Genomic DNA, 25727 nt, shown 5'->3' with positions numbered 1-25727 from the left:
ATTAGAGATGGTTATGAGCCACCATGTGGTTGCTGGGAATTGAACTCAGGGCCTCTGGAAAAGCAGCCAGTGCTCTTAACTGCTGAGCCATATCACAAGCCCCTACTACTCATATTTTGTATTATTGATAAATTTGATAAGCATGATGACAATATTTTCATTTTGGGTCACTGGTAAAATGTACAAGGATAGGCTGTATTAGTTCATCCAACTTACCCTTTTTCTCTTTTCCCTTTTCCTTCTTTTTTGTTCTTTCCTTTTCTCCCTTCTTTCTCTCCCCCCTTCCTCCTTTCTCTTCCTGACTTGAGAATGAATCCAGAACCTCCAATAAGGTAGGCAAGTGAATTTTATCCCCATGAAACCACTGAATTAACATCCTACCCCATAGCCTTTATGTTCTGTGAAATATCAAGAAGTGTCTTGTTGAAACTCAAATATGTTCTATTTGAGACATCCTTGAGTTCCTAGGCTGGTGACCATTGGATAGGGGTAGAGAATGAGAATATAAAGTTAGATATTGTAATTACTATTTACCTTTTGTTTGTTAGTTTTGTTCTTTCTTCCTGTGTGTGTGGGGTTTTTTTGTTTTTGTTTTTGTTTTTGTTTTTTTTGTCTTTTGAGGTAGAATTTGGCTATGGTGTCCAGTCTGGCTTCTGACCTCCCAGCTAACAACTCTCCTGCCTCAGCCTTCTAACTGCTGAGATTACAAGCAGTTATACCATCATTCCCAGTTTTAACTATCTTATATTAATGGTTTCCTTCCCTGCCTCCCTCCCTCCCTCCCTCCCTCCCTCCCTCCCTCCCTCCCTCCCTCCCTCCCTCCTTTCTTTCTTTCTTTCTTTCTTTCTTTCTTTCTTTCTTTCTTTCTTTTTCTTTGTAGTCCTAGCTGTCCTGGAACTCAGAGAGAGCCACCTGACCCTGTGTACTGGGACTAAATGTGTCTGTGTGCCATGCCTGGCTTTATAGTAATGTCGATAGATTACTGTATGACATGCTGCTATATCACAAATATATCTATTCAGTTCTTTTTAGACTTTCCTGGGAAATAGCACCCATTCCATCAGTCTACAGTTTCTTCATTCTGCCTACCTTTTCAGTTTCTTTTTGATTGTGTAATGACTGAAAGTGTTAATTATAGTAGCTTTTAGCTCCCCTCCCCCACATTGTCATTAAGTGTAACCCTTTTTTTTTTTTTAATTTTTATGGTACCTGGAGTGACAGCCGTGGGTGCTGGGAACCAAACTCTTATATTTTTGATTGTGAGCCTAGCCTTTAATGGCTAAGCCATCCCTCCAGACCTAAGTGTAACTCTTGAAGCAAAAATTTCCCCAGACATTTTAAGTTAGAAATCAGAAAATTAAAGCTCCTGTCCATGGAACAGTTAGTTACTTGCTGCTTCCCCATAATTCTAAGGTTTCTAGTTTAGAGCTCTTGTCACCGTTTGTTTGGAATATAAACTAACACCAGCTATGTACAGATATACATAGTTTCCAATTACAGTTAGTGTGGTAGGTCCACATTCTAGAGCAGAAATGGTGTCACACATTAGCTAGGCCATCAGAGGCCATCTAGGGAATGAAGTCTTTATATTGGCAGGCAACTTTTCTGCATGTTAATTTTAGACTTGACAGTTGAATTTATGTTTGAGCAACTTTAGTTGATTAATACATCTTAAAGTACCTTCCTCTTTTGGGGTTTTCATTTTCACTTTCACTATTTAAAATTATGAATTGTATTGGAGATGGAGCGCAGTTGGTGGAGTGCTTGCCTAGCATGCAGGAATCCATGAACTGAGAGCATGGTGGTGCACACCTATGATCCAAGCATGCGAGGTGGTGGCAGGAAGATCTGAAATTCAAGGTTATCCTAATGTACGTATGGATTCTCCTGGAAAGCATGGTAATCTTGATCACTCTTCAGGTCCTCTCTAGTACAAACATATGTAAATAGAGGCTCAGATCAAAGAACTGTTGACAAATCAGGAAGAAAAGTAGGTTGTAAAGAAAATGAAATTGATGTGATTCTGCTGACCCAGTGGAAATGATTTTAAAAAAAGAAGAAGGAACATAAATAATAGGAATAATCATGTCTTTGAACTAAAAACAAAACAAAACCCAACAACAAAGATTTTGCATTGGATCATTTCACGTCTTAAAAGTATTTCATCATGATATTTTCTCTTCAGTATTTCCCTGGTGGACACTTTTGTTTTGAAAGGATGTTCAGTGGTTTTATTTTCCTGTTAAATTGTAGTATTTTGTTTCCTTCCCTTACTTGTTCTTTTATACAAATTTGTTTTTCATATATATATATATATATAAATATGGATTGCCTGAGTATGATGAAACAAAATTCAGTTCAGTTTGAAAGTAAACATTTGCTATCTTGCTTCCTTGGGGAGGTATATGATGAGTGTTATAAATTCAAGAAGATTGTGTGGGGCTGGGGATGTACCTCAGTTAATGAAACCCTGAGTTCCTCTTGAGCACTGCACGGTACACAAGCCTGCAATCTCTGAATTTAAGAAGCATAGGCAGGAGGTCAAGGTCATCCTTGGAGAATACTTCCTGGGCTAAATGAGACCCTATGTCAAAACAAAACAGAATTGCTATATGAGAAGATAAACATTTTATTCTTAAAACTTTGTAGACTGGGGCTGGAGAGATGGCTCAGCGGTTAAGAGCACTGACTACACTTCAGAGGACCTAGGTTCTTTTCCCAGCACCCACATGATGGCTCACAACTGTCTGTAACTGCAGTTCCCAGGACACAACAACTTTCCACAGGAAAACAAATACCAGTGCGCATAAAAATAAATGATTGATTTAAAAAAAAAAAACTTTGTATGCTGACGTTAAGGAAAGGCTCCTAACTAAACCCAAGCTCCGTATACTAGTCTTATGAAATGTGCGTAGGACAATACTGACTAGTTCTGTTGCTTTCTCTCATCCTTTGACAACTTCAACTCTAAATGTTCTCATATATATGAAAACAGACTTTTTGGAGAAATTTTTTTCTCTTCAGCATTGCATTTCCTCCTAATAAGTACCATTTTATGAAAATCTAATAGAAGCCAAGATTTAGCGTAAGAAGTTACTTGCTGAACCTGTGGTGTGGGCCTCTGTGGTAACAATGCTCTACCACAGTGTCTCCTAGCTTGCCTTTGAGGTGAGTTGCTTGCTATGATCTTCCTGTCAGGTGCAGTGCTTCTTTCTGAGGTAGATAAATAAGGCTATCTGCTAGACTGGTCAGATTTTTTTTACTTTTTTTTAAAATATTTATTTATTTATTTATTTATTATGTATACATTATTTTGTGTGTGTGCCTGTAGGACAGAAGAGGGCACCAGACCCCATTACAGATGGTTGTGAGCCACCATTTGGTTACTGGGAATTGAACTCAGGACCTTTGGAAGAGCAGGCAATGCTCTTAACCTCTGAGCCATCTCTCCAGCCCCTAGACTGGTCAGATTTTATTTGGGATGCATGATACAGTAGAAACACTGCTTTTTTTTTTTCAAATTAAGCAAATAGGGAAAGGCTGGGAATGTATCTCAGTAGAAGAACCCATTGCTTGGCATCTACAAGGCCCCAAGTTCAATCTCTAAGCACCAAAAACTACCACCACCGCCACCACAAACAATTTTTTAAAGAATTTGTGTGTGTATAATGTATGTGTGTAAACATCAGATATCTTTCTCTGTGGCTCCTTGCCTATTCCTGCCGGATAGATTCGCACTGTATCAGGTGTTCACCAGCAGCCTCAGGTAGTTCCATCTCTTCCTTCCCCCAGCTTAGTTTGTCTCCTCACTACTTTCTTTGTATAGGAGTTAAAGGCTCATGGCCATTCCCAGCTTTTTAACTGGGTGCTAAATTTAGGTCCTTATGCTTATGCAGTTCTTTTTTTTAAAATAAAATTTAATTTTCTTTTATGTCCCTTGGTGTGAGGTTGTCGTATTGTTGGAACTGAAGTTACAGACAGTTGGGAGCTGCCACGTGCGTGCTGGAAATTGAACCTGAGTCCTCTAGAAGAACAGCCTTAACTCTTAACTACTGAGCCATCTTTCCAGCTCCAGATTATGCAGTTCTTATCCTCCAAAGCTTCTCCTCAGTCTAATAACCTTTCTTTTTGGAATAAGAGCATGCTTGACTATATAAAATCAAGCTTTATTGAATAGAACATTGGGTTGTTAAAAATGGTTTATGTTGAAACTAGCTTGTCAGTATGATTTATTAAACCATCAAACTAGAGTGATATTTCGTTGGTTTTACTTTAATAAGTTTCTGACACTAACAGATCCAGTAACACCATTAATGGACTTACTTTTTAAAACTTTGTTCAAGCAGTGGTTTGCTGATATTGTGTGAAACTCATCTATGCCAATCAGGGAGTATGGACTACCCCCAGGTAGAGCCTTTGCTACAAATGAATGTGTAGACTTAGAGAATATTAATAGATAATTTTCTCTAAAACTAATCTTCCCCATAATTATCATTGTACAGTATTATGATTTTTTCCTACCTAGAACAAAACATATACTGAGGTCTTAAAGTCCAGGCTAACATGATGGCTTTGGCTTGTGTTGTAGGAGGCTGCTTGTTCATTTCCTGGCTGCCCAGACTCCCGAAATAATCACATAGAAACTGTATTAATTAAATCACTGCTTGGTCCATTAGCTCTAGCTTCTTATTGGCTAACTTTTACATCTTAATTTAACCCATTTCTATTAATCTGAATATTGCTACATGGCTGTGGCTTACCAGCAAGGTTCCGGCTCATCTGTTCCCAGTGGCAGCTACATGGCATCTCCTTGACTCTGCCTCCTTTCTCCCAGCATTCAGTTTAGTTTTCCCCTGCCTACCTCTATTCTGTCCTGCTCAGGCCCAAGACAGTTTCTTTATTAATGAATGGTATTCATAGTATTCAGAGGGGAATCTCATATCACCTCCCCTTTTCTGTTTAAATAAAAAGGAAGGTTTTAACTTTAACACAGAAAAATTACATACAACAAAACACGTATCAAGCAAAAATTAGAGTTACAATATTTATATTTACTTTATCTTTTATCATAACTGAGGAAAACTATAACTATCCATTTTTCAACTCCATCAAAGGCTCCAGAAAGATATATTATTACCTAAGTAACAGGAAGTGCATAGTAAGCAACTTCTAAAACTCTAGAATTGACAGAGACATCTCACTGCCTGGACAATCACCCAAATTTCTTCTATATCATTGCGGCACCCATCTTCAGCCTACCAGCCTATAGTATCTGGCAGACTTTTCCATGAAACAGGAAATTTCAAAGACAGTTCTACCTATATTGGCAGTTTATCAGTCACTTTCTTCTGTGTCCTGCAGAATGTCTGGCAGACTCCTTTTGTTCTTTCACAAAACAGGAATCCTAAAGGACAGTGTCACCCTTAGGCAAGTTCAGCAGTCATTTCTGTATGGGTCTTGCATGTCCAGTTCATACAGCATGCCATCAAATAGTCCAGGCAAGAGCAGTTTCTTGCCCAAATGGCTAACAAATTCCATAAAAAGCCTCTTTGTTGCCCATTTTCCTCTTGAAGTTATTGGTGCTTCCAGGAACAGATGCATCTCATTGTCATGAAAAGTCCTAAGTTGTTAAACATTTTAAATGCCCTATTCTGTAGTCTTTGAAAGGTTTGAAGAATGCCTATCCATCTGAAATACATCTCTGTACATCTAGAAAATCTAACTAACATGAGTACAAGCTTGACTAATATATTTGATTATCTATTAACCTATATTTCTTAATTGTGCATTATATTTTCAAATGAGCTGCACAAGCACAACACCTTAATCAAGAGCAGAAATTTATATATATATATATATATATATATATATATATATATATGCACAACAAAATTGATCTAAAATTTGTATCAATAAACCAAGGTCCATACCAATGCAAAGTATCCATCTCTATAGCACATCCCCTTTTAAATGTAAACAAACATTTATAAACAATATATGGAAATTTGGGCATAGTTCTCTCCAAACTGCTTCCTGCTTTTTGTTGGGCAAAGTATTTTTGGGAGTGTTCACGGCAAACTTTTTTGGGGGGCGGGTCTTGGTCCATCAAACCACATTAGTCTGGAATTAATCCACAGATTCTTGTCTTCTATGGAAACAAAAGAACCTCTTTTTCAAAGCAACAAGTCCTTAGACCCAAATTTTGAAGTCATGATACCTTTAAAATATCCATGTTGGTTTGGCTTAGCAGCCCATACAATGAAATGTCTCTCTGTACTTAGCTCATTCACAGTCAAGTAATTTAAAGAAAACACAATAATATACATAATCCAGACTGTGAATTTTCCATCTTTACATGGCTTATTTTTCTTCTTTTTATAATTCTCTATATTTTTCTTCTCTCTCCCAAGCCTACGTACATTTTTTAAACACACTATGTCTTGTTTAGAGGTCTTTTATGTTTGAATCTGTCCTATTGTGTGTCTGAAATTTTCTTTTGATCAGAACTGTTTCTTAAAATGTTAAAACGGCTTGGCTAGTAGTAAGGCTGCTTTGCCTTTTGGCTCTGCCCAGTCCAACATGGCAAAGGTATGTTCATTGCCTCTGTTATTGCCGTTTGGGAGTTGTCCTCACCACTTGAACTCTAGTAACCAGTTGGCCCATGCTGCCACCAAGTAACTTGCAGCATGTTGCCCACAAACCTCATTTAAGTACTTGGCCTCCTGAAAGAGCCAGAGTTTGTGCTGCTAGCATGACCTAGGAAGCCATCATTTTGAAACTGCATGGGTTTTTTTTTTTCTTTACTACTGCTTAATTAGGAAAACCTCTCTTAAAGGAGCAGCAAGCAGAGCCCATCTGAAAAAAAAATGTGACTAAACTTTGTTTTCTAGTGTCTAGAATTCCTTTCCAAGCTCTCTCAGGTTTTATATGGATTTAGCTAGCACACGTTGGAACACCAATTTGTTGTAGGAGGCCACTTGTTCATTTCCCAACCACACAGACTCCCAAAATAACCACATAGAAACTGTATTAATTAAATCACTCCTCCACCCATTAGCTCTAGCTTCTTATTGACTAACTCTTAACATCTTAATTTAACCCATTTCTATTAATCTGTGTATCACCATGTGACTGTGGCTTACTGGCAAGGTTCTGGCTCGTCTGTTCTCCATGGCAGCATCTGGCATCTCCTTGACTCTGCCTCCTTACTCCCAGCATTCAGTTTACTTTTTCCCACCTACCTCTATTCTGTCCTGCATAGGCCCAAGACAGTTTCTTTATTAACCAATGGTATTCATAGCATACAGAAGGGAATCCCACATCAGGCCTGTAATTTTATTCCTGTAATTTTAACCAAGGAGACAAACAGGAAGAATTCTGTGAGTTTTGAGGCAGCCTTAGTTTTGTAGTGAGCACACAAGTATTCTGTGCTACAGAGTAGGACCAAGTCAAAAACAAAACAACCCCCCCCAAAAAACACACACACACACACAAAGAGCTAGAAAGATGATAAGCTGTTCTGGCTATAAATCATAAGAATTTTAAGTTGGTCCTTAAAGATCAATGTTTTGAGCCTGACACAGTGGTCCATGTCTATAATCTCAGCCATTTGGGAGGCTGATGCTTCAAGAGGAATGCAAGTTCAAGACTCATCTAGAAAATGTAGCAAAACCCAGTCTAAAAAAGGGGATGGAGGGGGACATTAGGAATGTAGCTTAGTTGGTAGAGCGATGGTTTATCAGTCTTACAACCCTGGGTTTGGTCTCCAACTTGGAGTGGTAGTGATGCTTGCAATCTCAGTACTTGGGTGGCAAAGTTAAAGTTTGAAGCCACCCTGAGCTTATGTAATGAATTTGAGGCCAGCATGGGATACTTGAGACCCTGTCATAAACAGATAAAGATGAAAAAAATTGGGGGCTGGAGAGATGGCTCAGAGGTTAAGATAAGAGCACTGGCTGCTCTTCCAGAGGTCCTGAGTTCAATCCCATCAACCACGTGGTGGCTCACAACCATCTGCACTGAGATCTGGCGCCCTCCTCTGGTGTGTGGGCACACATGGAGGCAGAATGTTGTATACATAATAAATAAATAAATCTAAAAAAAAGGAAAAAAATCTGTGAAGATCACTGTTATTTTAGAGATCATACTTTATCCAAAAATGGGCATCAAAACAAAACAAATTTTATTTATTTATTACTTATTGAAACAGGATCGTGTTGTAGAGCCAACTCAAGCTAGCCTGGATCCTCCTGTATATTCCAGGCTGGCCTCCTAAGTTGGGGTCCTTCTGCTTTTGTCTCCTTAGTGCTAATGTTAGTCATAAGAACTCAAAGCTTGAACTCAAAGAGATTTGCTTTCTTCTGCCTCCTAAATGCTAGAATTAAAGGGGTGTGCCACCACATCCAGTTTATTTCTACTTTTGCTTCTTGCTGTCATTTTATTATTATTATTATTATTATTGCTATTTTTAAGGCAGTGTCTCACTCTGTAATCCTGGCTAGTTTGAAACTTGCTTTGTTATGGCTCCCATTATCATTTCTGAGGATAGCTCAAAGTACTTCTTTGAATATTCTAAAATTTCTAGTTAGGGCTGGAGAAACAACGTGGTGGTTAAGAGCACTGGTTCAAAACCATCTGTAACTCTGGTTCCAGGGAGTCCAGTGACCTCTTCTGGTCTTTGCAGATACTAGAGGCACATGGTGCACAGACATATACACACAGACAAAGTACTCATATGCATAAAATTAATGTGTTTTTAAAGATTGTTTGAAAATGTAAAAAAAAAAACAAAAAACTAAAAACTCTTGAGTCAGGTCGTTGACCTTTATAACCCTGCTTCCAGATCAACTATAAGCATTGGCCATGAGTCACATAACTTCTATTCAGCTTGGTTCTTACTAGCATCTGTTTTTTGTCAGTTGCTACAAAACTGTTTGGTCCACTTAGCTGGTTGTTGTTGAAACCTGTCCCTTCATGTCTGAAAATCAAATGCAGACATTAACTTCAACATTCTGTTGATTATTCTGTCTCAGTACTATACTACTGTTCTGGGTTTTTTAATTAAATTTTAATTTATTTAGTGTGTAGGTGCCATGGCACAAGTGTGGAGGTCAAAGGGAAACTCGGGAGAGTTGGTTCTCTTTATTGTCAGACTTTGTGACAAGTCCACTTTCCTGCTCAGCCTTCTTGGAGAGACTTCTGTATATCTTATGGCCATGAATCTTTTTTTTGATTAGTATTATCTCTTTATGTGCTCAAAAATTGCTAATGGTTCCTCACCTGGGCATTGTGGTATATGCCTATAATGCCAGCACTTGGGAGACTGAGGCAAGAGAAGCATCAAGAACTAAAAGCTGGCAGTGATGGTCCATGCCTTAAATCCCAGCACTTGGGGGGCAGAGGCAGGCAGATCTACTAAGTGAGTTTCAGGACAGCCAATGCTACACAGAGAAACCCTATCTTTTTTTTTTTGTTTTGTTTTGTTTTTTGTTTTTTTTTTTCAAGACAGGGTTTCTCTGTAGCTTTGGGAGCCTTTCCTGAAACTAGCTCTTGTAGACCAGGCTGGCCTCAAACTCGCAGAAACCTGCCTGCCTTTGCCTCTCGAGCTCTGAGATTAAAGGCGTGTGCCACCACCACCCAGCTGAGAAACTGTATCTTGAAGAATAACAACAATAACAAAAAAAAAAAAAGAGCTGAAGGCTAGCACTGGATATATAGTAAGTTCCAGCCATCATGGGCTAATGTGCTATAAAGTGATACTTTATCTCAATCACATCCCCATACCTGTCACCTCCCCCAAAAAGAATTATTGAGGATTTTAAAAAACGTTTTGTATACCTGAATTAATATCTATTGGCATTCATCTTATTAGAGATTAAAATATAATTTTCAAAAATAATAAGAAACTCATTATACTATAACAAAAATAATTGCGTCTGTATTGCCAGAAAAAAAATAAGGCTGGAGGTGAAACTCAGTAAAGTGCTTTCCTGTCTTGCACTAGGCCCTAGGTTAGTTCCATAGCACTGCGTAAACCAAGTTGGTGGCATGTACCTGTAATCTCTGTGCTTGGGAGGTGCCAGCCTGGGCTAGAGACTCTGTCTCAAAGAAAAAGTTGGACATGGTATCATACATCTTTAATTCCAGCACTCGGGAAGCAAAGGAACGTGGATCTTGGTGAATTCAAGGCTAGCCTGGTTTACATAGGGAATTCCAGGTCTACCAGAGTTACATAGAGGAACCCTGTTTCCAAAAATGGGAGGTGAGGCAGAAGATGGTTCGACTGGTCAAGGTGCCTGCCACAGAAGCTTGATGACCCGAGTTTGATTCCTGGGACCCACGTGGTGGAAGATTATCCTTCAACATCCATGTGCATATTGTGATATATGCTTATGCCTCAGACCCATACACAAAAGGAAAAATCTCAGGAGAGAAGCTTCAGAGTGCTTTAATATCTTGCTTCACAGAAACATCTAGTTTCTTATACCCTCGTCTGCATTCAGTCTGTTAAGATAGGTTGTTTTCCTTTAAGTATATGAATGATATGACCACAAATGTATAACAGAAAAAGGAAAGATGACTTTAAGGTAACTGTAGCCTCCATTGATATGGTACCAAAATCAAAAAATGATTTCTTAAATGTCTTTATAGTTTGTGGCCTGAGATCACTTCTGTGAAGTCTAATACTATTACATTGAAGTGTTTTGGTCTTTAAGGAGATCTTTTCAATACTTGTAAATGATTTTTTAACTCCACAAGTGAGCCTGGAGCCACATGGAGAATAGCCGCCTTACAGACTTGAGAATACACCTGTTTTCCAATAGAGGAGTTAGAAGCTTAATGATTCTCAAACAGTGGTCATCAGAATTTCCCAAGGTATTTTTTATTTTATTCTAGTTAACTAACTTTTGTTTAGGTAGTCCCAGGCCATTTTAAGTCCCCATCTGTAGTTGAGGATGAACTTGAACTTTCTGTTCCTCCTGGCTCCAACTCACAGGGCTGTGCCACCATTTCTGGTTTATAGATTTATGGGGATCAAACCCAGGGCTTTTGGTATGCTAGCCAAGCACTTCGCCCGTTGTCCATCCCTGTTTCATTTTATTGTTTTAATGAGGTAGGGCCTATACTAGCTAGGCCTCATTAGTCACATTGAATTCATGTACAATTTTAATTTGTATGTTGTTAGTGACTGAATCCAGCACCTTATAAGTGCTAGGAAAGAACTCTATAACTGAGTCACATTTCCCAACAACTCTACTCTCCATTCTGTGTGTGTGTGTGTGTGTGTGTGTGTGTGTGTGTGTGTGTACGTAAGAGAGACAGAATCACTTCAGTTTTATATTATGATTCTGTGTATATCCATGAATATACAACAGTGCATTATGAAGATCAGTGGACAGCTTTGGGGAGTTGGTTCTCTCTAGTATGAGTTCTAGGAATTGAACTTAGGTTCTCAAACTTACTGTGTTTTATTTTAATTTCTGATGTGGTGATAGATACTTTGACTACAAGCAATTTAAGGGATGATAACATAGTTACTCATTGAGGTAAGTCAAGGCAGGAACTTGAAGGCAGGCCTGTTGGCTATTTCAAACAGCATTATCTCCAACCAAGCAACTTACTTCACAGCCAGAGAAGTGTAACAGGAACCATGAAGAACAGTGCTTTCTAACTGGCTTGCAGGCCAGCTTATTATACTCAGCTAATTTTCTTATATAGTTTTCAGGACTGCTTGCCTAGGGATGATACAGCTCACAATGAATGGGCTATTCAATTAACAGTCAAGATAACCCCCATCCCAGATACCCAAAGGCCATTCTGATCTAGGCAATTCCTCAATTAAGGCTGTCCTTGCAGATTATTCTAGGTTGTATCTAGTTCACAGTTAAAACTAACCAGAATACCTGGCAATGCTTTTGAGCCTTGAGGTCTCACTTTGTAATCAGGCTGGCCTCAGACTTGTAATTCTCCTGCCTCAGGTTCCCTACTGAATGTTGGAATAACCATGTAAATTCTTGGGCCTTGGTGCTAAGAACAATCCAGGAAGCCTAGGAATCTCCATTTCTTTGCAAGGTGCCCAGGTGACTCTGCAATGCTTAAAAATTACTGTGCTGCCTTTACTTTAGCTAGTTATTTTTAGATTTATTTCATGAGTGTGAGTATTTTTCCTGCATGTATATATGTGCATCATGTGCCTGTGTAGTGCCCATGGAGTTCAGAAAATGGTGTCAGATCCTCGGGCACTGGAGGCACAGATGTGTGAGCCACCGTGAGGGTGCTGGGAACAGAACCTGGGACCTCAGCAAGAGCAACAGATGCTCTTAACTGCTGAGCCATATTCCAGCACCCTTACCCTTACAGAAAAAAAACCAAACATGTAATTTATAAAATTTGGAAATTGAAACAAAAAGAAGTTAATATTTAGATATATTATAAGTGACTTAGTATTTATATATTAATAATTAACATATAAATTTTGATATTCTCCCTAGTTAGAATATGTTATTTAACCATGTATTCTGGGATTACGGGATAAAGACCAGATAATAAATATGGTAGACTTCTGTTAAATTTACTCAACTCTGCCATTCTAACTCAAAAGTAGACATGGATGATATATTGATGAATAAGCATGGGTATGTTGTAATATAATTTGTGGGAGGGGCTCCTGGGGATCAAATATAGAGTATTTCATCATGTAGGCTGGGCAGTTTACTCCCACTAGATATGTCCCCACTTCTATAACTTTTTTATAGGCACTAAAATTGAATTTCATATAAATTTTATGTGTCATAAAATAGTCTTTCTGATTTTCAGCCATTTAAAAATGAATCTTGGCTTACAGGCTATACAAAGGTAGGTGGCAGACTGAAAGATTTGGTCCATGAGCTGGAGTTTCCTGATATTTAATATATACTACAGATAGATTTTGAATTTAAAAATAATTACAAGAAAATATTATGCTTAATCTTAAAATGGAACATTATAGTAGCTATTTCATTATTTATAATTTTGATTTTTACTGTTTCAGTTACCTCTATCAACTGAGATTTGACTATATTAAGAAAAATTCCAAAAAGAAACAGTTCATTAATTTTAAATCACATGCTACTATTAATAGTGTGAGGAAATCTATGCTTGTCCTACTCCATTTCTGTTTAGGACCCTGGGATATGAATTGCCCCTTTGGTTGTCTGGTCCTCAAACCCATATTGTATGTTGCCTGTTAGTCAGCCTTAAATATTGTATTGTATTTATATTGCCAAAATATAGATTAGGTAAGCCTTATTTTACTTAATAATAGTCTCAAAGTCTAAGAGGTTTGAAAAAGACGCACCAGGACATTATCCACTGAAGCTCCGTTGGTAGAACACCTGTCTAGTGTGTCCTGGCTTCCTTCCCCAGCAGCACATAAAAGTACTCAGAAGGTAGAAGCAGGAGGATGAGAAGTTCATGATTATCCTTGGCTACATAGCAAGTTTGAGGCTAGCCTGGGGTACTTGAGACATTGTCTCAAAACAAAAACCGGCTGGGTGTGGTCGTACATACCTTTAATTTTTAATCCCCAGCACTCGGAAGGAAGAGTCAGGAAGATATGAGTTCAAGACCAGACTGATCTACATAGTGAGTTCCAGACCAGCCGAGACAGTAATGAGACCCTGTCTCAAAAAACAACCACTACCACAACCAGACAGGCCCCCACCCCCACCCTGTGTGCTAAAAAAAATGAAACCCAATAAAAACATGGAAGCAAGGGCTGCCTCTGGTTCTCTGACCATGCTGCAGAACATACAGAAAAAGCAATGTATGCAGCATTTGGTGCTATTATAATTGAGGTCCTCCACTGTGAGTCTTGGAATCTTTCCCTATAAGTTAGAACTGTTATATTTAATTTCCTTCATACTTCAAAGCCATTTGGTGGTAGTGGGGCATGATTGTTATTCTAGCACTTGAGGCTGAGGCAGGAGTTGCAAGAGTTTAAGCTGAGCCTGGGCTTCAGAGTAAGTCCAGACCAGCTTGGCCTACACAGTGATATTCAGTCAAAGAAAAAGAAAAGAAAGGAGGTGGAAGGCCGGGCGGTGGTGGCACATACCTTTAATCCCAGCACTTGGGAGGCAGAGGCAGGCGGATCTCTGTGAGTTCGAGGCCAGCCTGATCTACAAGAGCTAGTTCCAGGACAGGCTCCAAAGCTCCAGAGAAACCCTGCCAAAAAAAAAAAAAAAGGAAGGAAGATAGGAAGGAAGTGGAGAAAAAATAAATCAAGAACTTGTCCTCAAGTTCATGTTTCTGGATATTCACTTTGTATACCAAGAATATAAGAGACCCGTTAGGTGCTAAATTGTTGAAATACACAATTCAACTTAAATAGTTGTATAGCATGCTCATTTCATATAACTTTCAGAAGGTACAAAAGATTTCATTGTTCTTGTTTGGAGGATGTGAGAACAAATAAGTAGAATTCAAACTACCCTCAATTTTTGTTCCTTATTCACCAATTTTTATAACTCTGCTTCCCCTTCCTTCCCCCCACCCCAAAGCCTCTTAGGAAAGAATTTCACAAAACCCTGATATAGGAAGGGTGTGATGGTGCAAGTCTGTAATGCCAGAGTATGGGAAGCAGAGACAGGACAGATTGCAAGTTTGGGGCTAAATGGGGAGATCCTCCCTCAAACAAACAATTGAAAAACAGATACAAGGCTGAGGAGATGGATGTCTTATTTGGTAAAGTGCCAGCGTGTAAGCATGAGGACCTGAGATTGGATCCTCAGAAATTATGTAAAATGCCAGGCAAAACAGCACATGTCTGTAACCTGAGAGAGTGTGGGGGAGCACACCAACAGAGGGAACTGGTAGATCCCTGCTTCTCACTAGCACCACAGTCGGGTTTCCACATGCATGCACACACTCCACATGAAGACATACATACACAACTTCCGTGCACATACATATGAATAGAAAACTTTGATATGAAACAATAAAAATGATTTGTTTAAGGTTGTAGTAGTATTTGTAGTTTTACATCATCCTTCTGGGTGATTTACCTACTAGTGAGATCATGTATGGTGAACAATGGTGACACCAAATAGTACAATGGAAAATTAGCCCAGAATTAATAAGCTGAGAGTCCAACTCCTGAATAATCTACTACCGGGTAAAACTTGTGTACTTTGTTTTTTGAGGTTCACATACCCTGCATTACAATTTCACAGTTTATATATATTTACTGGAATCTTTTCCTTATGTGACTTTCTAGATACCATGCAGACCAGAGCATCAGTGAGTGTCCTCTTGGAGGATAAATTGTTGAGAGTGGAGCTAGAAAGATGGTTCAGTGGGTAGAGACACTCACCAGTCTGAGTCTGTCCTCAGGACCGACATGGAAGAGAGAGAACCTACTCTAAAAAGTTGTCCTCTGACTCCACACATGCATTACAGCGTGTGTGTGTGATTTAAAGGACTGTGGAGACTGCTCAGTGTTTGTGTGCTTTGTTTACAAACAGCAAAATTCTTTGTTGTCTGAAATGCATTCTACTGTTGTGATTTCTTCAGAGAACTGTTTGCATATATACTTTTTTGTATTAATGCCATAAAGGAAGGGAGATGCAGAGTTAGAGCCTGTTTTAAAATTTCCAGCTAAATTAAATGGTGTACAATACCTGCTAGGCTTAGTTTTAGCTCCCCTCAGTCTCTTAGAGATGCGTATTAGGGACAGTTTCTAATCATTTCTAATTAGTTATTACTGTAAGTAATATTTTTTGCCAGGGATTCTGAAAATGGGTAATAAAGGGAAGAGCTGACTGGAACTGATTGGCTGTTTTCTGAAGGAAACTGGCAGTTTTAGACTTTTTTCATGGTTCTTTTTGAACTTATCTTTCCAGTTGATATGGATGCTGTATAGAACTTTATATGACTCTTTACTCTTCAGTGCTCTAGAATAGTTTAAAAGGTAACAGGCTTTTTTTTTCTTTTTAACTCAAAGACATACTTTTTATTCAGTCATGCAGATCAGCATTCTTTTATTATTAGATTACATTATATGTTTGTAATTTTATTTCACTTGTCATTATTATATGTATATATGATATGTGTTGAGGGGACCCATATGCCCTGGTACACATGTGGAGGTCTGAGAACAACTCTGTGAAGTTAGTTTTCTCCTTCTACCAGGAGTCAAACTCAAGTTTCAGGCTTGTATGGCAAGCACTTTATCTGCTAGCCCATTTTTGATTTATTAAAAGCAATTTCTGATCATTATAGACTTGAGAATACTAATAGTACAAAGAAGAAATTAATCTAGAATACATTTAATGAGTACTGCTTTCTTATATCATTTAATAGTTTTCAAAATGTTATTCTTAACATCTTAAATTTGGTCTGTTGTAATGTAATATCTTAATTTATATTTATTTTCCTTCTGCACTTAATTCCTATTCTTTGTTGGTCATAAATATTACTATGACAAACATTTTAGTATGTAAAGATCCCAGCACCCATGTTGGATAGGTCATCACTGTCCATCCCTCCACCTACAGGTGGATCTAACACTTCTGGTCTCTGAGAACACCTGTACTAACATGCAAATACACACACACGCAAATAAAACATTATAAAAATTTAATTCTCTAAACCTTGACTTAAAAAAAGTGTATTAGCATATGTATTTGAGTATGGAGTCCATGGTCTGCATATGGTGGTCAGAGGAGTTGATTTTGTCCTTCTCCCTTGGGTTTTAGGGATTGAGTTCAGATCAAGTGCTTCTCTTGCTGAACCATCTCACTGGCCCTAAACCTTGGTTTTTCTTAACTAGTCTACCAGCATTCAGATGAATTTCACTTTTATGCAAATCCTAATTGTATCGTTTACACATTTTGGTTGCTCCAAGTACATGAACCTTTTCCCCTGTAGACCTGGACATCTAAGGAAAACCTTTTGTTTTCTTGTCCTAAGCATCTCACTCACTCTTGGTAGTATATATCAAGTTGTATATGCCTCTCATCATTTATTGTTTAGGCCTATAAAGTTCTTACATTTCATCCTAAAAAATAGATAAGGAAGGAGACAATAAATACACTGTGAGTGTCATGCCTAGATACATGGTCTGCTTGTCAGGCGATGGAATTACAGATGAGCTGTGAGTTAAGTTCACATCGAATGGCAGCATTATCATTGAAGATTCTCTTTTTGTCTCCATCTGTTTAGATGGCAGAAATGTGTTGCCTTTGTTTGTCACATAGAAATAACCAGAAGCACTCTCTGTGTGTCACAGTGGTGTAGCAGATGGAGAACGAAGGGAAAATTAAAAAGGTGTCAGTGGGATTTTTTTAAATGGGGAGAGATATTATTCTTATCATTGTTAAATATCTAAATTTTCTTGAATGCAGAAATGATGTAAAATGACAAGGGACCTGAGAATAAGGGGATGAAAGACTTCTTCCTCCCATTGTGATCTCTGTTTGGTAAAAATGGTAAAACAAAGGCTTACAAATTAGGACAGAAGCAGGAACTCCTATTAGTAACTGCCAGTTTAACACTCAAGACCAAAGAAAAGCTTACTTCTGTTAGATTTTAATGCTTTTTCTCCCAGTCTTTTTTTTCTTTTTTAGCAAGGCAAAATTTTGTTTTCATATAATTCATAGTAAAGATTGCAAATTATAATCATCGTCATTTTTTGAAGGTTTGAAATTTGTGGCTTGAGGAAAATTGTTCCAGAATTTATGTAATCACTTCCTGCTCCCCTTCCTTACCAGAAAGAACACTTCCTTCTAATAGTGCCAGAAGTAAGGACTGCTCTCAGTCCTCTGTCCACTTCTACCTTGCTAGGAGTGGAACTGTGCAGCACAGCAGCGCCGATTCCCACAGAGGAAAGATTTGCTTTCCAAACATCATCTGCGTTTTCAGCCATCATGACCACAGTTTCTATATTTATTTGCTTTTATTTACTTATTTTTTGGTACTGTGTTACAGTTACAGAAAGTACTAAAAATAATTTATTTGTTTTTTAAAAATGTATTTAAAACAAGCAAACAAACAAACCAGAAAACCTTGTTGTCCTAGGGCTATGTGAGGAAGAATGAAGCTCTCATTTCCCAGTACCCAATCATCGGCTTGAGCTGGGCTCTCCTAGGAGCAGAATTTATTGAAGCAATTTATCCTGGCTAAATGTGATATAAATCTGTGTATACGTATGTATATACAGAGTCTGTTCCATTCCAGCAGGACTGAACATCAGTTTCCTTCATAGTTAGACCATGTTCCTGTCACACTGAAAGATGACCAAGCAGCCCCTTCTATTTTATGGGGCACCTCACACTTTTAAACACCGATTAGTTGTGGAATTACTGATTAGACAACCAGAAATACTGGTTTCTAACCCAAAAGTAAATCCTGAGAGAATAGGAGAGATAGTACCTCATTGCCTCTGTTAAGCCTGGTTTCTGTTACTACATTCATTCTAGCATGTTAGCATTTTATTTTAATGCAGGAATTTGAGATTTGGTTACAGCTCTGAAGTTATTTCCAGACGTAATTCAACGATCGTCCCTCACTCATCTTCCCTTGTTCACATCCTTTTATGTATTGTTCTGTGTTGTGGATAATTGTGTGAAAATTGTCCTTAGAACCTTGTTCTATAAGACTGCTTTTATTCTTCCTCCCAGTTTTCTCTTTGACTCTTCCAAAATATTGTTTATCTTTTAGGGATATTTTTGCTGTGATTGCATTTCCTGTCATTATTCATCTCTGCCTGATTTTTGTTCTTAGTTGGAATATGAGAAATTTCCCTGGCACATTCAGATTGCATTTGTTGTTTGACAAAGAATTTTGATAAACATTTCAAGAGATTAGCTTTAGTCATTTAAAAAAGCAATATAAATTCTGTTAAATTCTTCAGGGAAATAGAGTTGGATGGTAGTGCCTGTAAATGCATTTCTCTGATGCCCTGCAGCAGCACACATCTGTTGGCTGCAGTGGAGCAGCCCAAGAACTCTGGCCGAGAGCTGCACAAACAGCCGGAACATATTCACCCAGTAAACCCCCAAAGAGTCGACATTTGTTTTATTGCTGCTTTTAAAAACCTAGCCATAAATAGAATCAGAGGGGGGAAGGGCACTGATATTTCTTCATTTGCCACAGACAATTGGTGGGGGGAGGAGGAGGCTCCCAGTGGGGAGGGGAAGCTTTTATTTTTTATTTTTTTATTAATGAAAATAATTTCCCATGTAGTCCAATAGGATGGGTGCTTTGTTTTCTTTGGCAATAATCTGGGATAAACGACCCTTGCCAACAGTCTCGTAGTTTATACACCGGGGAGCCAAATTATAGCCCTGTAAAATGGAGCACCCCTCCTATAATCCCTTAATTAATTAAATGACAAATTTTGGTCTTCTCCAGTTCAGAAATATGGCTTCCGCATCGAGCGTTGGGTTAATTTATTGACATAGAGAGCTGCACTGGCTGTAATTCAGTAGACTGGAGAAATGTGTTACATACTGTAGCAGAAAGAAGGAAAACCCAGCAAGTCTTAAAATTCTGGACTATATAGGTCTGAATTTTCCTAATTGAAAGTTTCAATTGAGGCACAGTAGATCATATGCCACCTGTCTAATGAGTCTCTCCAAAGTAGCCTGTGTTTACAGCTTTGATAGATGGCATTCTTGGGACACCTGTTTCTAGTCTTGATATTTTTGAAGCTCATTTTTTTTTCTCCAGCGTATTTAACATAACTTTTCCCCTTACTTCTTGGCCCCCTCAGCTCTGCTCTGCTTTATGAAATATGGGAGACGACAGACCGTTTGTGTGCAATGCCCCGGGCTGTGGACAGGTACGTTTACAGTATACTTTATTGTGAATGTCTTGTTGTGAATCAAAGTGGCTGTTTTATCACTAAGGCAAAGAGTTTAAAGCTGGTATTTTACGTGATCACTGGAGGTAATCAGATCAGAGGATTTGCAGTGTGTAAATCCAAGTTATGAGGAAGTGTAGGCACTCCACCGTAATGAAATCTGCCTTGCTTTCTTCCATCTTGTTATTGTCCTGACGTTTGTTTTCCAACACACAGTGTTAAAGCGTGCACATTACTCCCCCTTCCTTTCTAAAGCTGCCATCTAAACACAAAGCAAGTTTAGAAATATCTTCTTGACCTTCAGGCATATAAAAGTCTGCTTAACATATTTAGTGAGTCAGCTGAGAATATTCCTATTATTGTAAGCCTCCAATTTCCAAGTCTCTGTGGGTCTCTCACATATGAAAAAGCAATGTTTCTTTTGATTGTTGATTCAGAAAAATCGAGTTAACAGCTTAGGCAGGTACTACACAGTCTGGTACTGACCAACCCAACACAGCACTTGAGATCCATCCAGTAGTGTTCTACAGACATGACGTGTGTTGTTCTATATGTCAGCTCCCACATAATTGTTTGCACGTGTGTGCATTATATGTCAGATGTGTCTCCTATACTTTTTAATGAAGTCGTTCTGTTGGAATTGCCTTGTTTTTCACTTTGCATATTAACTTTTCCCCAGATCTTTTTCTAATGCTACAAATGATGAAAAAAGTGCATAAACGTTTTATTTGCCTTCATTATAGAATCTCAACTACATTTTGTTAGGAATATGTCATGTAACTGTCCAGTGACACATACTGGTGGTACATGAGACCACAGTCTAGTTCCATTATGCCTTGTAAATATTTTTTTAAATAAAGAGCTAAGTCCTAAACATTTCTAGGAATTGGAATTTGAGAGATAGCAGAGATGGTGATAGGGCAAGAAATAGAAAGAAGATTCCAGATTTCAATAAATGCTAAATATTTCTGGTAAACACTTGAACCAAACCTTTGTATTCTGCAGTATTAAGTATCTTAGAGTGTATTTTCTTTCTTGTTAAAAAATTATATATGGATGTGTTTCCATTTTTAAATAGCTTTATTAAAGTAGAAAATGTAAAATGACCCCTCCAGTTTTATGTGTGTGAATTTCATAATGCTGTTTGTTGTGACTCCTACAGGCGATACATAGTAGTACCCTGTACTATTTGAAAAATCTGAATTTTGGGTGAGTTTATTTTCCTAATATGTGACTTTTTTTTCTTTTAAAGACAAGATCTCACTGTGTAGCCATGGCTACCTCAGGACTCTCTGTGTAGACCAGGCTGGCCTCAAATTCACAAAGATCTACTTTAAAGATATATGCCACCATTCCTGGCCAGCCCATGTTACGTGAGACCTTGCCTCACAAACAAAAAAAAAATTATTATTTTTTTTTTGTGAGTCACACATGAGGGTGCACACTTTTAATAACAACACCCAGAGGCAGAGAAATAGTGATCTTTTCAGGATGGGGCCAAGATTGGTGAAATGGCAAAAGTACTTGCTGAACAAGCCTGATGACCTGAATTTTATATTGGATCACATAGTGGAAGGGTGAAAAGAGAGAGTAGACTCTGACCTCCACATGTGTGCTCTGCCATGTGTGCCCCAGCACTTACACACATCGTGTGTGTGTGTGTGTGTGTGTGTGTGTGTGTGTGTGTGTGTGTGAAAAGAGAGAGTAGATTCTGACCTCCACATGTGTGCTCTGCCATGTGTGCCCCAGCACTTACACGTGTGTGTGTATGTGTGTGTGCGTATTACATAAAATTAAAGATTTATAAAGCTTTTAAATGCCTGGCATTATGACCGTTCCTTTATTCCCAGCACTTGAGAGGCTAAGACACGCAGATCTCTGAGTTCGAGGCTAGCCTTGTTTACAGAGGGAGTTTCAAGACAGACTTACACAATGAAAACACTGTCTGAGAGAGAGAGAGGGAGGGAGGGAGGGAGGGAGAGAGAGAGAGAGAGAGAGAGAGAGAGAGAGAGAGAGAGAGAGAGAAAGAGAGCGAGAGAGAGAGATTTGAAATTTGGTACTAGAAAAGGGAAGTAGTATGGAGTTTTTACTTTGGTTTCTCTGTGACCTTTCCCACATTTCTGAACTGTGTGTTGGGGTCTGTGATCCACGGTGAAGTCTTTAGATTTGGACAACTCTGCTCCCCTAGTGGAAAGTTAAATATAGAACTTGGAACTTGAGAACATCATCACCTTTTTTTTTTTTCTTTTAAAGCCTGTCTTGGAACTCACTCTGTAGAACAGGCTGGCCTCGAACTCCCAGAAATCCACCTGCCTTTGTCCTGAGTGCTGGGACTAAAAGGCCTGTGCCACCTGCCCAGCTGACTTCATCATTCTCTTAGTAGGTTAGGAAGTTCCATCTTAAGAGTTTGGTGGATGTGACTCATCCTTTCACCCCTTTGCAGATCAGAAACTGTTCATTTGGGTAAGGTTGTAGTTCTCCAGTTCTATTTAGTCCTTTCTTTAGATTTCTCCTGCGATGTGGTAACATATAGCTCTGGAGTAGGAATCAGCAGATACATGTGGTCACCTCATGCTATGTGAAATAGAGAAGATGTGGCAGAAGATGCAAATTCAGTAAAGCCAGTTACCATTTGGCATGCCATTGAACGTCCTTAAATCTTGAGAACAGCTTTGCTTGGGAACTACCCAGAGACCTTTAAGTTACTTGTAATCTACTTTTTATTGACTCAAAATATTTGTTCCAAACAAAAAAGGCTATGTAAATCCCAGGAAGAAACCAGGATAATCTTTGGACGGTATGATGTAGGACCTATCATTAGAGAAGTCTCAAAACAGTGGTAAAGAGAAAGGGTTGGCTCAGAAGTTAAGAGCACTGTTGATCTTGCAGAGGACCCAGGTTTGATTCTGAGTACCCATATGACAGCTCACAATGTGTAACTCCAGTTGCAGGGGATCCAACACCCTCTTCTGACTTCCATGGGAACTGCATTCACACAGAGTGCCAGCATACATGCAGACGAAACATTCATACATATAAGATAAAAAACAAACAAAAAAACCTCTTTTTTTTATTGTGGGGTTGGAAATTTAGCTTGGTAAAGCTAAATGTGCATGAATTTGTGCAAAACTCTGGGTTCAGTCTTCAGCTCAAGGGAGGAGAGAAGCAATCAAAGAGAACTATTGGCATTCTACTTTGTTCTGTGCCTGTTTCTCGTGCAGACTCTACCATGTGCATCTTTAAACTCAGAAATCACTGTGCATTTAATATTAAAGGAAGGTGAAAGGAAATTTTACCTAAAATAGACTTGTAGATTATACCCTCCACTATATAATCAAAACCACCAGGCTTTCAATGGATACATAAACATGTTTTGGTTGCTAGGTTTTTAATGGCTGTTATTTTTGGATTGTGTTCATGATCTGCTTCCCAACAGTCTGATGTGACACAGCTGAATTCTAAATCCACTACATGTACTTTTAAAAAAGTGGCTACTTAAGATTATGCTGTCTGCATTCCTGTGTAAAAAGACAGATGACACACTTTTCAGTCCCCTTATTCCTGTTGGCCTATTGAGACTGTTTCTCCTGAGGCCTCATCGTCCTCATGAAGAACTTGGGGAAAACAATATTCTTGCTAAAACCTCTCTGTGGAATGTGGTACAAGCAGTCGTTATAGAGCTGAACTACCTCCTGAGAATGAGTTAGTGTTGTTAGGACAACAGTCCCCCAGACGCCACTAGACAGAGGCCCAGCTCAATGGAGTTGTGTGGGCTTTTGAAACAATTAGAAGATGGCATCTATTTAAGAGCCCTGTACGCTTAAATGTACCTGTAATCCCAGCCATCTGGTTAACTAACGTATTAGGATCACAAGTTCAAGGACAGCCTAAACAACTTTCTGAGAACCTGTCTCAAAAAATAAAAGCCCTGAGATGTAGCTCTGTGTCTCAGTGCTTGCCTAGAATTCTTGAGACCCTAGTATAGGGGTTCAGGAGTTAAGAGTATGTACTTCTCTTATGGAAGACTTGAGTTGGATTCCCATCACCCACATGGTGGTTCATAAGCACTTGTAACTCCAAATCTGGAGGATCTGGTATATTCATATATGTTTGTAAATTAAATCTAAATCTTTTTGTTTGTTTGTTTGTTTGTTTCAAGGTTTCTCTGTGTAACCCTGGCTGTCTTGGAACTCACTCTATAGACCAGGCTGGCCTCGAACTCAGAGATCCACCTGTCTCTGCCTCCTGAGTGCTGGGATTAAAGGCGTGCGCCATCATCACCTGGCTAAATCTTAAAAAATACAACAGAAAAATGAGACCCTGATTCAATCCCAACACTAAAAAAAGAAAAGAAAAGAAAACTTCTGTTTAAAAACACTGTAATTAGCCAGGTGATACAGGTACATGCCCCAGCACTCAGGAGGCAGCGGCGGACTGGTCTACAGTGCCCAGGACAGACACCCTGTCTTGAACAACCAAACAAACAAAAGCATTGTAATTATACAGTAGACTTGCCTTTTTGGCTTTTTTAAAATAATAGAGATTTAATTTGGTGCTGAATCTAGAAAATCTTGTAAGAAAAGAAACTTTTAAAGATGGGTCTTCATTGTATTGCCCAGGCTAATCTGAAACTCTTGGGCTCAAGTGATCCTCTTGCCTCCGCCTCCCAAATAGCTGGGAGTCCATTTATACTATCATACCCTGCTGAGTCCTGTAAATTTTCAGTATTTTGGGGTGCCACTTTTACTTTGAAGTCTGTAATAAAGGCAATAGGATGAAAACAAGTGTACATACTATGTCATTATCATAAATCCTAAATTTAAGATGTTATTTCATGTGCAGATAAATAACTTTGTTTGGGTTACTTCTGCTCATTTTGGGATGTGTGAGTAGTGTGTGTGTGTGTTGTGTGTGTGTATGTGTGTGTGTGTGTGTGTTTATGTGTGCATATGTGCTTGTAGAGGCAAGAGATCAGCCTTGGGTGTCATTCATCAGGATCCATCATCCATCTTGGTATTTTTTATTAATAATTTCATAATACATGTAATGTGTTTTGATCAAATCTGTCCTTCATTTCCCTTTCCTCCTTTTCCCTCCTAACTTCAAGTGCTCTTCTTCCCCCCTTAAATCCACTGCATCTACTTACTACTCTATATTCTTGGGTGTAGGACCACCTACTAGAGCACGGATAGCCTTTCAGGGCCGCATTCCTAAAAATACTGATTCTCTCCACCCTGATAGCCCTCAGTTGTTGATAAAGCCTCAGCTAGGGGTAGAACTTGATGAGCGCTTCCCTATCCATGCTGGAACTTTAGGTGGCTTGATCCTGTGCAAATCTTGAGCATGCAGTACAATCACTTTGAGTTTGTGTTCAACAGCCTGACACGGGATTTCTCACTGGGACCTGGAGTTTTCGATTAGGCTAGACTAGCTAGCTGACCAGAGAACCCTGGAATCTGCACTTCTCTGGCTTCAGCTCTGGAATTAGAAGTGAGAGCCACCATACCTGGCATTTCATTTAGGTGCTGGGGATCAAACTCAGATCCTCTTGCTCTTATTACCAAGAAATCAACAGATTCTGTGCTGCTGTCTCATCCTCTCAGAAACATATGCTGGTTTGCAGAACAAATTATGCAGATATAAATAGAATTACTGGATATCATCATCAAGTCTTCATCATATCTGTTCATTGTGTAGGCTGTTTCTAAAGAACAGGACATTTCCTCTGAGGACAGTATTTAATTGTCAACCACTGAGGAAAATTTGTGTTGTAACTGTGCTTATCAGCCCTGTCCTTAAGAGAAATGATTGTCCTCTGTACACTGTGGCCCCAGGCATCTTACTTTCAAGATCTTTTTTCCTAGAGTACACAGACCTCCAGGGCCTC

The 25727-nt window shown here is 38.8% G+C and overlaps 1 protein-coding gene across 2 annotated transcripts in view; it reads left to right on the top strand.

Annotated features, from left to right (window-relative positions):
- Window positions 1-25727, top strand: part of Atf7 (activating transcription factor 7) — a 110022-nt gene that overhangs the window by 5115 nt on the left and 79180 nt on the right. For both annotated transcript variants that reach the window (XM_075960829.1, XM_075960831.1), the window contains exon 2: window positions 19751-19819. In XM_075960829.1, coding sequence (XP_075816944.1) covers window positions 19772-19819 — 48 coding nt within the window. In that variant the 5' untranslated portion in view covers window positions 19751-19771. The remainder of the gene's footprint in view (window positions 1-19750; window positions 19820-25727) is intronic.

This window comes from Microtus pennsylvanicus, chromosome 2, assembly GCF_037038515.1.
Source record: "Microtus pennsylvanicus isolate mMicPen1 chromosome 2, mMicPen1.hap1, whole genome shotgun sequence".
Lineage (NCBI taxonomy): Eukaryota > Metazoa > Chordata > Mammalia > Rodentia > Cricetidae > Microtus > Microtus pennsylvanicus.
This window is presented reverse-complemented; position numbering and strand designations above follow the sequence as displayed.